The 11,947-nt window shown below is 42.3% G+C and overlaps 1 protein-coding gene across 2 annotated transcripts in view; it reads left to right on the top strand.

The window, feature by feature from the left end:
• Positions 1-3,494: 3,494 nt before the first annotated feature.
• The window catches only part of TANGO6 (transport and golgi organization 6 homolog), a 179,799-nt gene continuing 171,346 nt past the window's right edge, over positions 3,495-11,947 (top strand). For both annotated transcript variants that reach the window (XM_004431770.3, XM_087420026.1), the window contains exon 1: positions 3,495-3,628. In XM_004431770.3, coding sequence (XP_004431827.1) covers positions 3,532-3,628 — 97 coding nt within the window. In that variant the 5' untranslated portion in view covers positions 3,495-3,531. The remainder of the gene's footprint in view (positions 3,629-11,947) is intronic.

The following is an 11,947-nucleotide window of genomic DNA, read 5'->3' as shown; positions in this document are numbered from 1 at the left end:
TAAAAGTGGGCTATCCTTACTTTAAAAAAAAAAAAAAACCAGGATACTGGCACAGATGTTAGTCCAGGGACAATCTTCCTCAGCAAAAAAAAAATAAAGAAAGAATAAGAATTTAGGGGTCAATTATGGAAAATGGAATGCAACCACTCCTTTTATCACATGTGACTTTAGAAGATAAGAACCCTTAATTTGCTGAGGTCTTTACTGGGAATTCTGTTTCTGTAAAACACCCATTGATAATTATTGGATGTCATTAGCCTTGCTAGTTCTGAGTTGAGGCAAACAGCCCCCAGCCTGCTTAGGTAACTTAGCTGCTGTCCTTCAAGTTCCTCGTAATGGGCTCCTTGTTGGCTGACTTCAAGTCAATGTAACACATTTTACATGAAAACAGACCTCTGTGTGTGTCTTGAACATCCCCAGATGATTCATTGCAGAGAAGCAGCTCTCTAATGTAGCTCTTGTGGGTACTGGTTGTGATGGATGTTTAATAGCATATTACCAGGGAGTCTCCCAGCTGTACTTCAGTGTTTTTTTTTTTTTTTAATTTTATTTATTTCTTTTTTTCCCCCCAAAGCCCCAGTAGATAGCTGTATGTCATAGCTGCACATCCTTCCAGTTGCTATATGTGGGACGCGGCCTCAGCATGGCCAGAGAAGCAGTGCGTCAGTGCGCGCCCGGGATCCGAACCCAGGCCGCCAGCAGGGGAGCGCGCGCACTTAACCACTAAGCCACGGGGCCGGCCCTGTACTTCAGTGTTTTAACAAAGCTGCCCCGAGCAAACTGAGGAAGGGGCTACCAGAATTCAATCCCTATAAACTAAAATTCCATAAGTGGAAATACTGGATTCTAAGGACATAGGGTACCTAAAAGCCCATTTGAATGATTTTTTAGGCTGGGAGCAGCCTGAGAATGCTTCCTTGTTTTCAGACACAGCCCTTTTTATAGTCTTACAGGCCCTAGGCACTTCAAAATCCTATCACACGTATTAAAATGCACCCAATGTTCCATGTGGGATATATTTTTTTGCTGTATAAAAAATTTTACAGGATCTTTATGACATTGCTTTTGAGATTATGCATGTTGTTTTGTGGTATCTGAGCCTATAGAGCCCAATAAATAAAATGCGGTGTCATAATGCTTTGGAATAAGGGATTCTCAGCTCTGGAAACCCTCTTACCATCTTCTGTGAACCCCACACCAGTATACTGCCCTTAGACTTGGGCTAGTAGGGCCCCAGCCCTGGGCCCTACACTTTAAAGTCCCCACTGGCCTCTGCCATGTCCCTCCCCATGGGCAAGAAATGTGCCAGGCCTAGGGGACTTGCCCACCCCAAATCCTCATCCTCCCCTCAGACCACACTCTGGATTCTGGGACCCTGGAATTCCCTGCCCAGCTATCTGTGAGCCTGCTTCCCAGGCTATGGGGGCCTCTTCACAGTCTGCCCCTGGAAGGTACACCATGCTCAGTGTGTGCATTCCTAGCCCTAGGGGGGCCATGTGGTAGTTTCTTTGGATGTGTGGACAGAGCCTAGATGTGCACAGCCAGGCTGGGGTGTCCACAAGTGTGAGTGCAGGATGGAGACATTAGTGAGAAGAAAAAGGGGTCAGGCTGGAGGTGTGGGGCTGGTCCCCCCGTAGTGCCATGTCCAGTATGGAGCTCTGAGGTGAAGCCTGAGAATTCTCAGTTCAAACCTGGTATATTTTTCAAGGTTAGAGGATAGAAAATATTTAACAGTTTATTAGTTTGATTTATACTTTGAAATATTTAGACATACGGTGTGAGAGCCTCCACTTGTATTTTTTGCCCCAATCCCCACAAATCTTAGGGATGGGCCTTTCCCACACAAAGCTTTACACCCATTTCACTAAATGTTTAACACCTCGAAATGACCTTAAAATTTTTTTTTCCGCAAATGAACTTGTGTCCACACATAACTGAAGAAAAATTGTCTATTGACAAAGGCTGGGATGGGATACACACAATGCAAAGAGTGTTACGGCAATTTTTAGATCATTTATTACCCCTTGAAAAATGTTTTTCCAATTTAAAGATATTTTGGCAGGATTTTATTTGAGGAAGAGATGGAGAGGAAGATACAGGTCCAATTTATTAAGCATTCTCTCTGTGGCAGACGTTGCTAAATCCTTGAGAGCAGTATCATTTTAATTCCCCAAAATAGACTTCTGAAAAATGGTTCTGTTCTCATCTTACTTTAGAGAGTAGGAAATGGTTGATGGATTTGGGCTGGAGCCCAGAGACCCCGGGAGTGATCAGGAAGGGGCCTGACTGACTGAGAAAGGAGTTAAATGAACAGCTTCCTTCCCCAGTGGCATGGGCTTGGAGCACATCCCGCTTCCCAAGACTTCCAGCAGCTAAATGCTCAAGGGCAGTCATCAGTCAAGAGCTCAGGCCAGCTCAGGAATCTCAAGGAAAAGCAGGACAGCCTCTTAGGGAGCACTCTGGCAAAGTGGGTGGTGGGGGTGGCTGTGAAAATGACGTGAGAGATTATTGACTTGTAGTGAAAGGAGAGACAGGCATGCGAAAGGTCTTGCCCTCAGAAGCATTGTCCTAGGTTTGCATCATGACTTGCAGACAAGATGACTTTTCAGTGTCCCACCAGGATTCAGGTAGGTGAAAATCTGTTTCCATGATCTGAATCTCAAACCCATTCTGTTTTACATATTAACACAATGGGGAGGGGACATGAATTTTTTTTTTAATTTTTATTTATTTATTTTTCCCCCAAAGCCCCAGTAGATAGTTGTATGTCATAGCTGCAAATCCTTCTAGTTGCTGTATGTGGGACACGGCCTCAGCATGGCCGGAGAAGCAGTGCGTCCATCGGTGCGCGCCCGGGATCAGAACCCGGGCCACCAGTAGCGGAGCGCGCGCACTTAACCGCTAAGCCACGGGCCGGCCTGGGGCATGATTTTAATATAGACTGAATTTTCCAGGAATGCATTTAAATAGAGCAAAGACAGAACTTTTACTGGGAATTTTTACTAAGTTCATTTCAAAAATCGTTATCACCAATAGCAACATTGGTAGCTATTATATTCACAATGGATGCGTGTGTTTAGCACTTATTTTTAAATATCACTAATAAAGAAATTCAACAATATTCAGTCGAATATTGTTTTACGTATCCGAACTTCACTATAGGTAGATGCAGCATCTGTTTACTTCACTATGTCTTTCAGTATTTCCGTACCTGAATATTTTCATACTGAAATACTTTTATTTCATGATAAACTACTTCTCTCTTCCTTCTTCTTTATATAGCAGTTAATCATATTGAGTTTCTGAAATTGTGCGTGTAGGCAGGTTGTGCTGGCTATGTTCTTGTTTTTCCAGAGGAGTAAGTGGGGGCTCCGGAAATACTTATTTGTCAAGGGGGCGTTCCCGACCGAATTGGCCCCGCCCCTCGCCGCAGGCCCCGCCCCCATAGCCTTCCGCCACACTCAACATGGCGCCGGTGCCGGTCCGCCGAGGCGCCTGAGCAAGTCGCAAGTGGCGCGTTCCACTCCAGTTATGGCGACCCCCCGACAGGCCGCGGATGGCGGCGCTCTGGAAACACGCGGTCTGGAGCGGATTCTGGAGGCGTTGAAGCTGCTGCTGAGCCCGGGAGGTGAGAGGCCGGATATCGGCGCCGGGCTGCTCCCGGGACTCTCAGGGCCGCCAGTCTTGCAGGGCTGCCCTGCCTCCCGCAGCGTGCGCCCCTCAGGCCCTCCCCAGGACCTCCTCCCTGCGGCCGCTCCGCCCCGCTCTTGGGGGCTTTGGGCATTGTCTGTCTCTTGAGGAGACCGAGGCTCAAGGAGGGATGGGATCCGTTGAATAGCGATAGTAACCAGTGTCTCTTGAGCACTTACCTTGTGCCGGGCACCTGCTAGGCGCCTGGGTACGTGGTTTCACTCCGTCCTCACTGCAGCCCTCGAAGGCGGGGATGCGGAAACAGCTCAGAGACAGGAGGCGCTCGTGGTGTATAACGTGAGGGCCAGCCTCTTGAGGGCGCGGGGTCCGAAGTGGACACCGATTTGCACAAAATGCCAGGGAGTCCAGAAGAAGGAAGCAGTGACGTGTGAGCTGGGTTTGGGGAGAGTATTTAGGGATTTACAGTCTGTGGGAGGGATTTACAGTCACTTTTAATCTTTTGTAGTGAGTTGAGATCTTCCCAATTTAGAATCTGAAGGGACCTTGGGAGTGGTTTAGCCTGACGCGCCCCTTTAACAGCTGGGGGCACCCTAGGTTCACTGAAGGTAGTCAGGAACCTGCCCAAGATCAGGTGGTCAAATTGGGGGCAGAACACAGACCTAGAACCGAGGTCTAGCGAACCCCCTGCTCAGACCAAGGCAAATTAATTCAGTATGGAGCCTCTGATGTTGTCTGGAGCTTTGAGAAAGGAGAGAAGAAAAAAGATCCTGCTTGCAAATGGAGTGTATATTTTGGAGGAAGGGGTTTGTAGGGTGAGCAAGGTAAGGTCCATAAAGGGCCTGAGGTGATATTCCAAGCCTCAAATTTTGGGCCTGGCCCAGGTGGCGTAGTGGTTAGGTTCACGTGCTCCGCCTCAGCAGCCCCAGGTTTGCAGGTTCGGATCCCGGGCGCACACTTACACACCGCTTACCAGGCAGTGCTGTGGCAGGTATCCCACGTAAAATAGAGGAAGATAGGCGCAGCTGTTAGCTCACGGCCAATCTTCCTCAGCAAAAAAAAAAAAGGAGGATTGGCAACAGATGTTAGCTCAGGGCTACTCTTCCTCACAAAAACAAAACAAAACAAAAAAACCCCAAGTCTCAAATTTTGAGACACGCCCTAAACTGCAAAACCTCTGTTGTACGTTGCACCGTACCTGGGGGAAGTGAAAGAAGTTATTAATAATAGCAATTGAGTGCCTACTAAGTATCAGTCCCCGTAGTATGCTGTTTACATATATATCATTTCATCCTCACAACAATCCCATGAGATAGGTATTACTTGTATTACGTTTTACAGATGAAGGAACCAAGGCTCAGGTACACTGGAAATTGTCTAATGTCAATCTAGTAAGTGGCAGAGCTAGGATTTGAACTGTGGCGTCTTCCACTGTATTATGGTAACTATACTACATGGCTCCAGTGAAGAATTAAACTGCAAAATACAGTTTTAACTTGCTAATCGAGAGGTCACTTGTCTAGCAACTGCAGCTATCTAGAACATGACTGAGAACATCATTAAATAAGCAAAAAATCTGAAAGTAATCATCTATCACAAAGCACATATACTTCATTTATAGAAGACCCTCTCTAAATCTCGAAGAGTATGTGGTGGAGTTGCATACATGTAGTCATTTAACTACAAGCATACCTATTTAAAAAGAATAATTTAAGTGGTGTGGTAAAATGATAATATTTTGCACACATAGTCTATTCCATATTGTGTGAATATGCCTGCTGCTTTATCATGTGAGCTGCTGAGGGAATTAAAAACTACCTGTGCTGGCCGGCCCCGTGGCTTAGCGGTTAAGTGCGCACACTCCGCTGCTGGCGGCCCGGGTTCGGATCCCGGGTGTGCACCGACGCACTGCTTCTCCGGCCATGCTGAGGCCGTGTCCCACATACAGCAACTAGAAGGATGTACAACTATGACATACAACTGTCTACTGGGGCTTTGGGGAAAAGAAAAAAAAAAATTAAAAAAGCTTAAAAAAAAAAAATACCTGTGCATAATGAGTATTCACATGTCCTTGTTGGACAGAGGGTATTGAGGAGATGGGATGAAAGTATTGGTTAAAATTACATCCAGCTTAAACTTTTTTTGATCTGTCTTTAAAATGACTACCTTTGAGGTAATATTTACTGAGAGACAACTGTATGTAGTATTTTATCCTCAGTGCTATTGGAGATACAAAAATATATAACAACTTGTGCTCTCAAGCATCTTGTCCATTTGGGGAGGTGGTGGTACTAGACATATAGACCGAAAGATATTCAACATGGCAGGATAACACTCATGGTGAATAGACGGTACAATCAACTGGATAGAGAAGGAGTTATCCAGGGGTAGGGCTGTGGAAGGCCACATGAGGAAGAGGAATTGAGTCTAGGTGGAAATTACATAGAAAGGAAGGAAGATACCAACAAACTTTCACTTTTGATCCATCAAAAGTTGTGCTGCATTAAGCTTCTTCTCTTCCCCTATCTTCCATTTCTATTCTCAGTCATGGGGCAAATAATAATATCTCCACCTACAGCGTTAGGAATTATGTAAGAACAATTTGAAAGGGGTTTGTCAATTTTAGTGAGTTTTGTTTGTAAAAAATGGGGGCCATCTCAGCAATAGTTTTCCTAAAAAATACTAAATATAGATTCACTGAACTCTGTCATTAAATTTGAATTACACGGGGGAGAAGGAGCTGAAAATTCCTATAAGTTGTAAATAATGAAGCTGTATCACACTTATTCTTGCATGTCATCTTGCTTTGCGCTTCGAACTTTTTTGTGTGTGTGTGAGGAAGATCAGCCCTGAGCTAACATCTGCCAATCCTCCTCTTTTTGCTGAGGAAGACTGGCCCTGGGCTAACATCCGTGCCCATCTTCCTCCACTTTATATGGGACACCACCACAGCATGGCCTGACAGGCGGTGCATTGGTGCATGCCCCGGATCTGAACCCAGGCCGCCAGCAGTGGAGCGCGCACACTTAACCGCTACGCCACCAGGGCCGGCTCTTGCGCTTCGAGCTCAAAAAGCACCACACATGGGGCTGGCCCAGTGGCGTAGCGGTTAAGTGCGCATGCTCCACTTCTGGTGGCCTGGGGTTCGCAGGTTCGGATCCTGGGCCTGGACATACACACCGCTCCTCAAGCCACGCTGTGGCAGGCCTCCCACATAAAGTAGAGGAAGTTGGGCACGGGTGTTAGCCCAGGGCCAATCTTCCTCAGCAAAAAAGAGGAGGATTGGCAGCAAGTGTTAGCTCAGGGCTGAGCTTCCTCACACACACAAAAAAGTACCACACAAACCGTGACGTCTGATTTTAAATGTCACAAAGCGTAGACATTTAAATTGGTGAATGGGAAGAACAGATAGTGCTGTTCATGAGGGCGGCATTTCCCTAAGTGTGATAGGCCTGGCTGTAGGTGGTATGTAGAGAAACATTTGAGGCTGAATAGTGTGCAGTGAGGAGAGCATGGGCTCTGGAGCCAGACTGCCAGTTGAATATGCCCTAGGGCAAGTAGCTTAACCTTAGTTTCCTCATCTGGAAATAAGAATAACAGTATAACACTCTCTACCTCACAGAGTTGTTGTGAGGGTTGAATTAAAGACATAAAGCACTTAGAAAAATGTACTAGCTATTACTAATTTAAGTTTTAAAAAATGATTTAATTTGAAGAAATAATTAAACAAATAAAGCAAATAACAATACAGCTTGTACTCAGGTAAATGGCAAAAATTGTGGAAGCGCTATGTGACTGAAATTTGGAAAACATTGTTTTAAGGCAGCAGATCTCAAACTTTTTGGTTTCAGCACTCTTTTACACTCTTAAAAATTGTTGAGGGGGCCAGTGCCATGGCCTAGTCATTAAGTTTGGCATGCTCTGCTTCAGCGGCCCAGGTTCAGTTCCCGGGCACGGACATATACCAGTTGACGGTGGCCATGCTGTGGCGGCAACCCACATACAAAGTAGAGGAAGATTGGCGCAGATGTTAGCTCAGGGGGAAACTTCCTCAGCCAAAAAAAAAAAATTGTTGAGGACTTAAAAGAGCTTTATGTGGGTTATATGTATCAATATCTACTATATTAGAAATTAAGACCTTAAGAGAAACCTTTTGAATTTATTTAAAAATAACAATAATAAACCCATTACCTGTTAACATAGTGACATTCTTTTTTTTTTGGTGAGGAAGATTGGCCCTGAGCTAACATCTGTGCCCATCTTCCTCTATTTCGTATGCAGGACGACGCCACAGCATGGCTTGATGTGTGGTGCATAGGTCGTGCCCAGGGTCTGAACCTGTGAACCCCAGGCCACCAAAGCGGAGCATGTGAACTTAACCACTACGCCACTGGGCCAGCCCCCATGGTGACATTCTTAATGAAAAATATATTTTGCAAAATAAAATAACTTAGCAGGAAGAGTGACATTGTTTTACATTTTTGCAAATTTATTTAATGTCTGGCTTATTAGAAGACAGCTGGATTTTCATATTTGCTTCTCCATTCAATCTGTCAGGATAGGTTGTTTTGATTGAAATAGATGAAGAAAATCTAGACTCATGCAGATACGTAGTTGGAAAAGGGAGGAGAATTCAATCACCTTTTCAGATAATTGCATATATTCTTCTTTTACACTGTACTAAAACTCAACAAGAGGTAATTTCTTAAAGGTTAGTTGCAATATGGAATCTGAACTCAATGAACTTTTCATACTTGGTAGGCTCATGAGAGAATGAGAGCATAAAAGGCAAATAATGTCTTAGTATTAATATGAAAATAGTTTTGACCTTGCAGACTCCCTGAGAGAATCTTGGGAAACTCCTTGAAACCTGAGTCCCTGTATCACACATTGAGAACTACTTTAAGGGAATGCCTTTATTTATTTTCAAGAAGATTTTATTTTTATCACCAGTAGAGGGCAGAGAAGACTGCTTTATTAAGGGGCTCTTGAAAAAATTAGCTAATAGTTTTTGTTTTAAATCTCTTTCTTTGTGTCCCATGTTTGGGTTCAAAGATCAGGAAGTCACTTAAGAGGTTGTTAGTGATGTTAATGGTTAGTGGCAACAAGCTATGAGAGTACTCATTTCCTTTTTAGGTATATATTAGCCAAAGGAACCAGATATTCATGCCAGTGGGTCAGAACACTCGCCCTGGTCAGTCCTAGAGAAGTACTGGAAAATTCTTACTTTTCTGAGTCTCATTATTTTTTTTTTTTCTAATTTTATTTATTTATTTTTTCTTCCCCCAAAGCCCCAGTAGATAGTTGTATGTCATAGCTGCACATCCTTCTAGTTGCTGCACGTGGGACGGGGCCTCAGCATGGCTGGACAAGCGGTGCGTTGGTGCGTGCCCGGGATCCAAACCCAGGCCGCCAGCAGCGGAGCACGGCACTTAACTGCTAAGCCACGAGGCCGGCCCTAATTCTCATTATTTTTAAAGAACAGTGTCATTGTTCCTTTTTCTTTTTATAGAACTAGTTAATGTTCCTTATAGTAAAGCTAGAAAAAATATGGAGAAACTAGAAGAAGAAAATTAAAATGATCTTTAATCCCACTACCCAGAGATTACATTTTGGGAAATATTATTTTTCTTCTTGACACAAATGGTCTCATATACTACCTACTATTTTATAACCTTAAAATAACTTTTTAAGTACAGAAACAATACATATTCACTGTAGAAAACAAATTTAAATATAATTAAGCAGAAAAGAAAAATCACTCATAACCCTACCACCCAGAGACCATCACTATTAATACTTTGAGGTATAACCTTTGAAACCCTTTTTGTTTGTGTGTGTGTGTATACATATGTAATGCATATATTTTAATACATTTAGGTTCATACTGTTCCTTTATTAATCAATTTTCAGAATAATAAGTGTTTTAGCAATTTCCAAAGGTAGCAAATGAAGCGATTTTTTGTTTGTTTTATTATGAACTAGTAGATTTTTTTGTATATATGATATGTTTCAATTATTATACTCATTATTCTTGATACTCAGAATGTCTCCTTTGTGGCCTTGGGAGCCACTTCAAGTTGGCTCTTGGGCCCTTTGACATGACTGTAGTAGTCTTTCATAGCTTCCTTGCTTTCAGACATGACATGATGTCCCAGACTCATCTTATACATTTCTTGCCCCATTCTTGAAAACAGCTCTCTTTAAGGAGAAGTGGTATTTAGAGACCACAATATGGACACTGGGGATATTCATTGCTGCTGAAGTGTCATTGCTTCCAGACTTTTTCAATGATTAGAGCTAGGAAATATGTGAATTTTCAAAAAACAAACAGATATTTGTTTTTGAAAAACAAATCGAGAGTTCTTACTGATATTCCCAGTTAACATGAAATATTATGGAGTTCAAATCTTTCCTAACATTTCATTATGGAAATTTTCAAGCTTATAGAAAAGTTAAAGGAATTTTACAGTGAAAACCCGTATACCATGACCTAGATTCTTTATCACATGTTTGTCCACCTGGCAGTTCTTCTATACTAATTTTATATTTTTATATTTGTATTTCTTTTACCTGAAAATATTGGTTCCTAATGAAATTAATGTAACTTTGTACTTATTTAATATATATACATATATACACACATACATATAAATATATAATCACACATTCATATATACTCATACATGAATATAATATTTTGTTCCTCTTCTTTTTTCTTTTTTCTTTTTTTTTGTGAGGAACATCAGCCCTGAGCTAACATCTGATGCTAATCCTCCTCTTTTTTTTTGCTGAGGAAGATTGGCTCTGAGCTAACATCCGTTCCCATCTTCCTCTACTTTATATGGGATGCTGCCATAGCGTGGCTTGACAAGCAGTGCGTCCGTGCATGCCTGGCATCCGAACCTGCGAACCCCGGCCCGCCACAGTGGAGGGCGTGCACTTAACCGCTTGTGCCATCAGGCTGGCCCCAATATTTTTAAATAACAAATTCTACATTACCACCATCAACAAACCAAGTGTTTAAGGGATTTTTGTTTGTTTTTTTTGTCCTCAGGATGTACAGTCAAAGTTCTTTATTTCAAGTCACTTGAAATAATTATCTGTGTGGTTATGATGCTAACTTGATATAGAGCAGGAGTCTGCAAATTGTTTTTTTTTTGGTGAGGAAGATTGGCACTGAGCTAAAATCCGTTGCCAGTCTTCCTCTTTTTGGTGAGGAAGATTAGCCCTGAGCTACATCTGTGCCCATCTTCCTCTATTTTGTATATGGGATGCCGCCACAGCATGGCTTGATGAACAGTGTGGAGGTCCATGCCCAGGATCCAAACCCGAGAACCCTGGGCCGCCAAAGCAGAGCACATGAACTTAACCACTACGCCACTGGGCCGGCCCTGCAAACTTTTTCTGTAAAGGGGCAGATAGTAAATATTTTGGGCTCTGTGACCCATACAGTCTCTATAACAACTACTGGACTTGAAAGCAGCCATAGATAATATGTAAATAAGTGGGCATGACTGTCTTCCAATAAAACTTTATTTATAGGAATAGGTGGTGGGCCAGATTTGACCTGCAGGTTGTAGTTTGGCCACCTTGGACATAGAGTATAGAATTATTAGGTTCATTTGTTTGTTTTTGATTTTTAGGAATTATTTTGAATTTTCTTTTTGATTTAAATTTTTTTAACTATGAAAAACATATACAGGGTTTCAAAACTCCCCACTATTTTCTCCTTCTTTCTGTAGATAAACTCATTTTAGTTACCTTTTAATTTATTTTTCCACTACCTCTTATTTAAAAATAAAAGCAAATAATATGTCATATTTCCTCCCATCCTTACACAAAAGGTAGCATACTATATACATTCTTCTACACCTTACTTTTTAAATGTACCTAGATCACTAGGTAGTGGTACGTAGAAATCCTCCTCTTTCCCTTTTACAAGTATTGCATTATATGGGTATACCATTGTTTATTCAGTCAGTTCTCTATTAATGGACATTTGGATTATTTCAAATCTTTTGTTAATATAAGAAGCACCACAATGAATAGCCTTGTGTACATGTCATTTTGTTTTTTTGCCTGTGTATTTATCTATAGGATGGATCCCTAAAAGTGAGATTGCTGGGCCAAAGGTTAAATGCCTATGTAATTTTGCTAGATATTGCCAAATTTCTCTCCTTAGGGAAGTATCATTTTAGTTCTTACTAGCAATGTATGAGAGAGTGTGTTTCCCCAAAACCTTGCCACAAAATGTGTTATAAAAGTTTGGGCTTTTAGCCAATTGATAGATGGGAAG

Source organism: Ceratotherium simum, chromosome 30 (assembly GCF_057802395.1).
Source record: "Ceratotherium simum simum isolate JZ-2026a chromosome 30, ASM5780239v1, whole genome shotgun sequence".
NCBI classification, from domain to species: Eukaryota; Metazoa; Chordata; class Mammalia; order Perissodactyla; family Rhinocerotidae; genus Ceratotherium; species Ceratotherium simum.
Note: the sequence above shows the minus strand (reverse complement) of the source record. Positions and strands in the feature narration are given on the sequence as shown.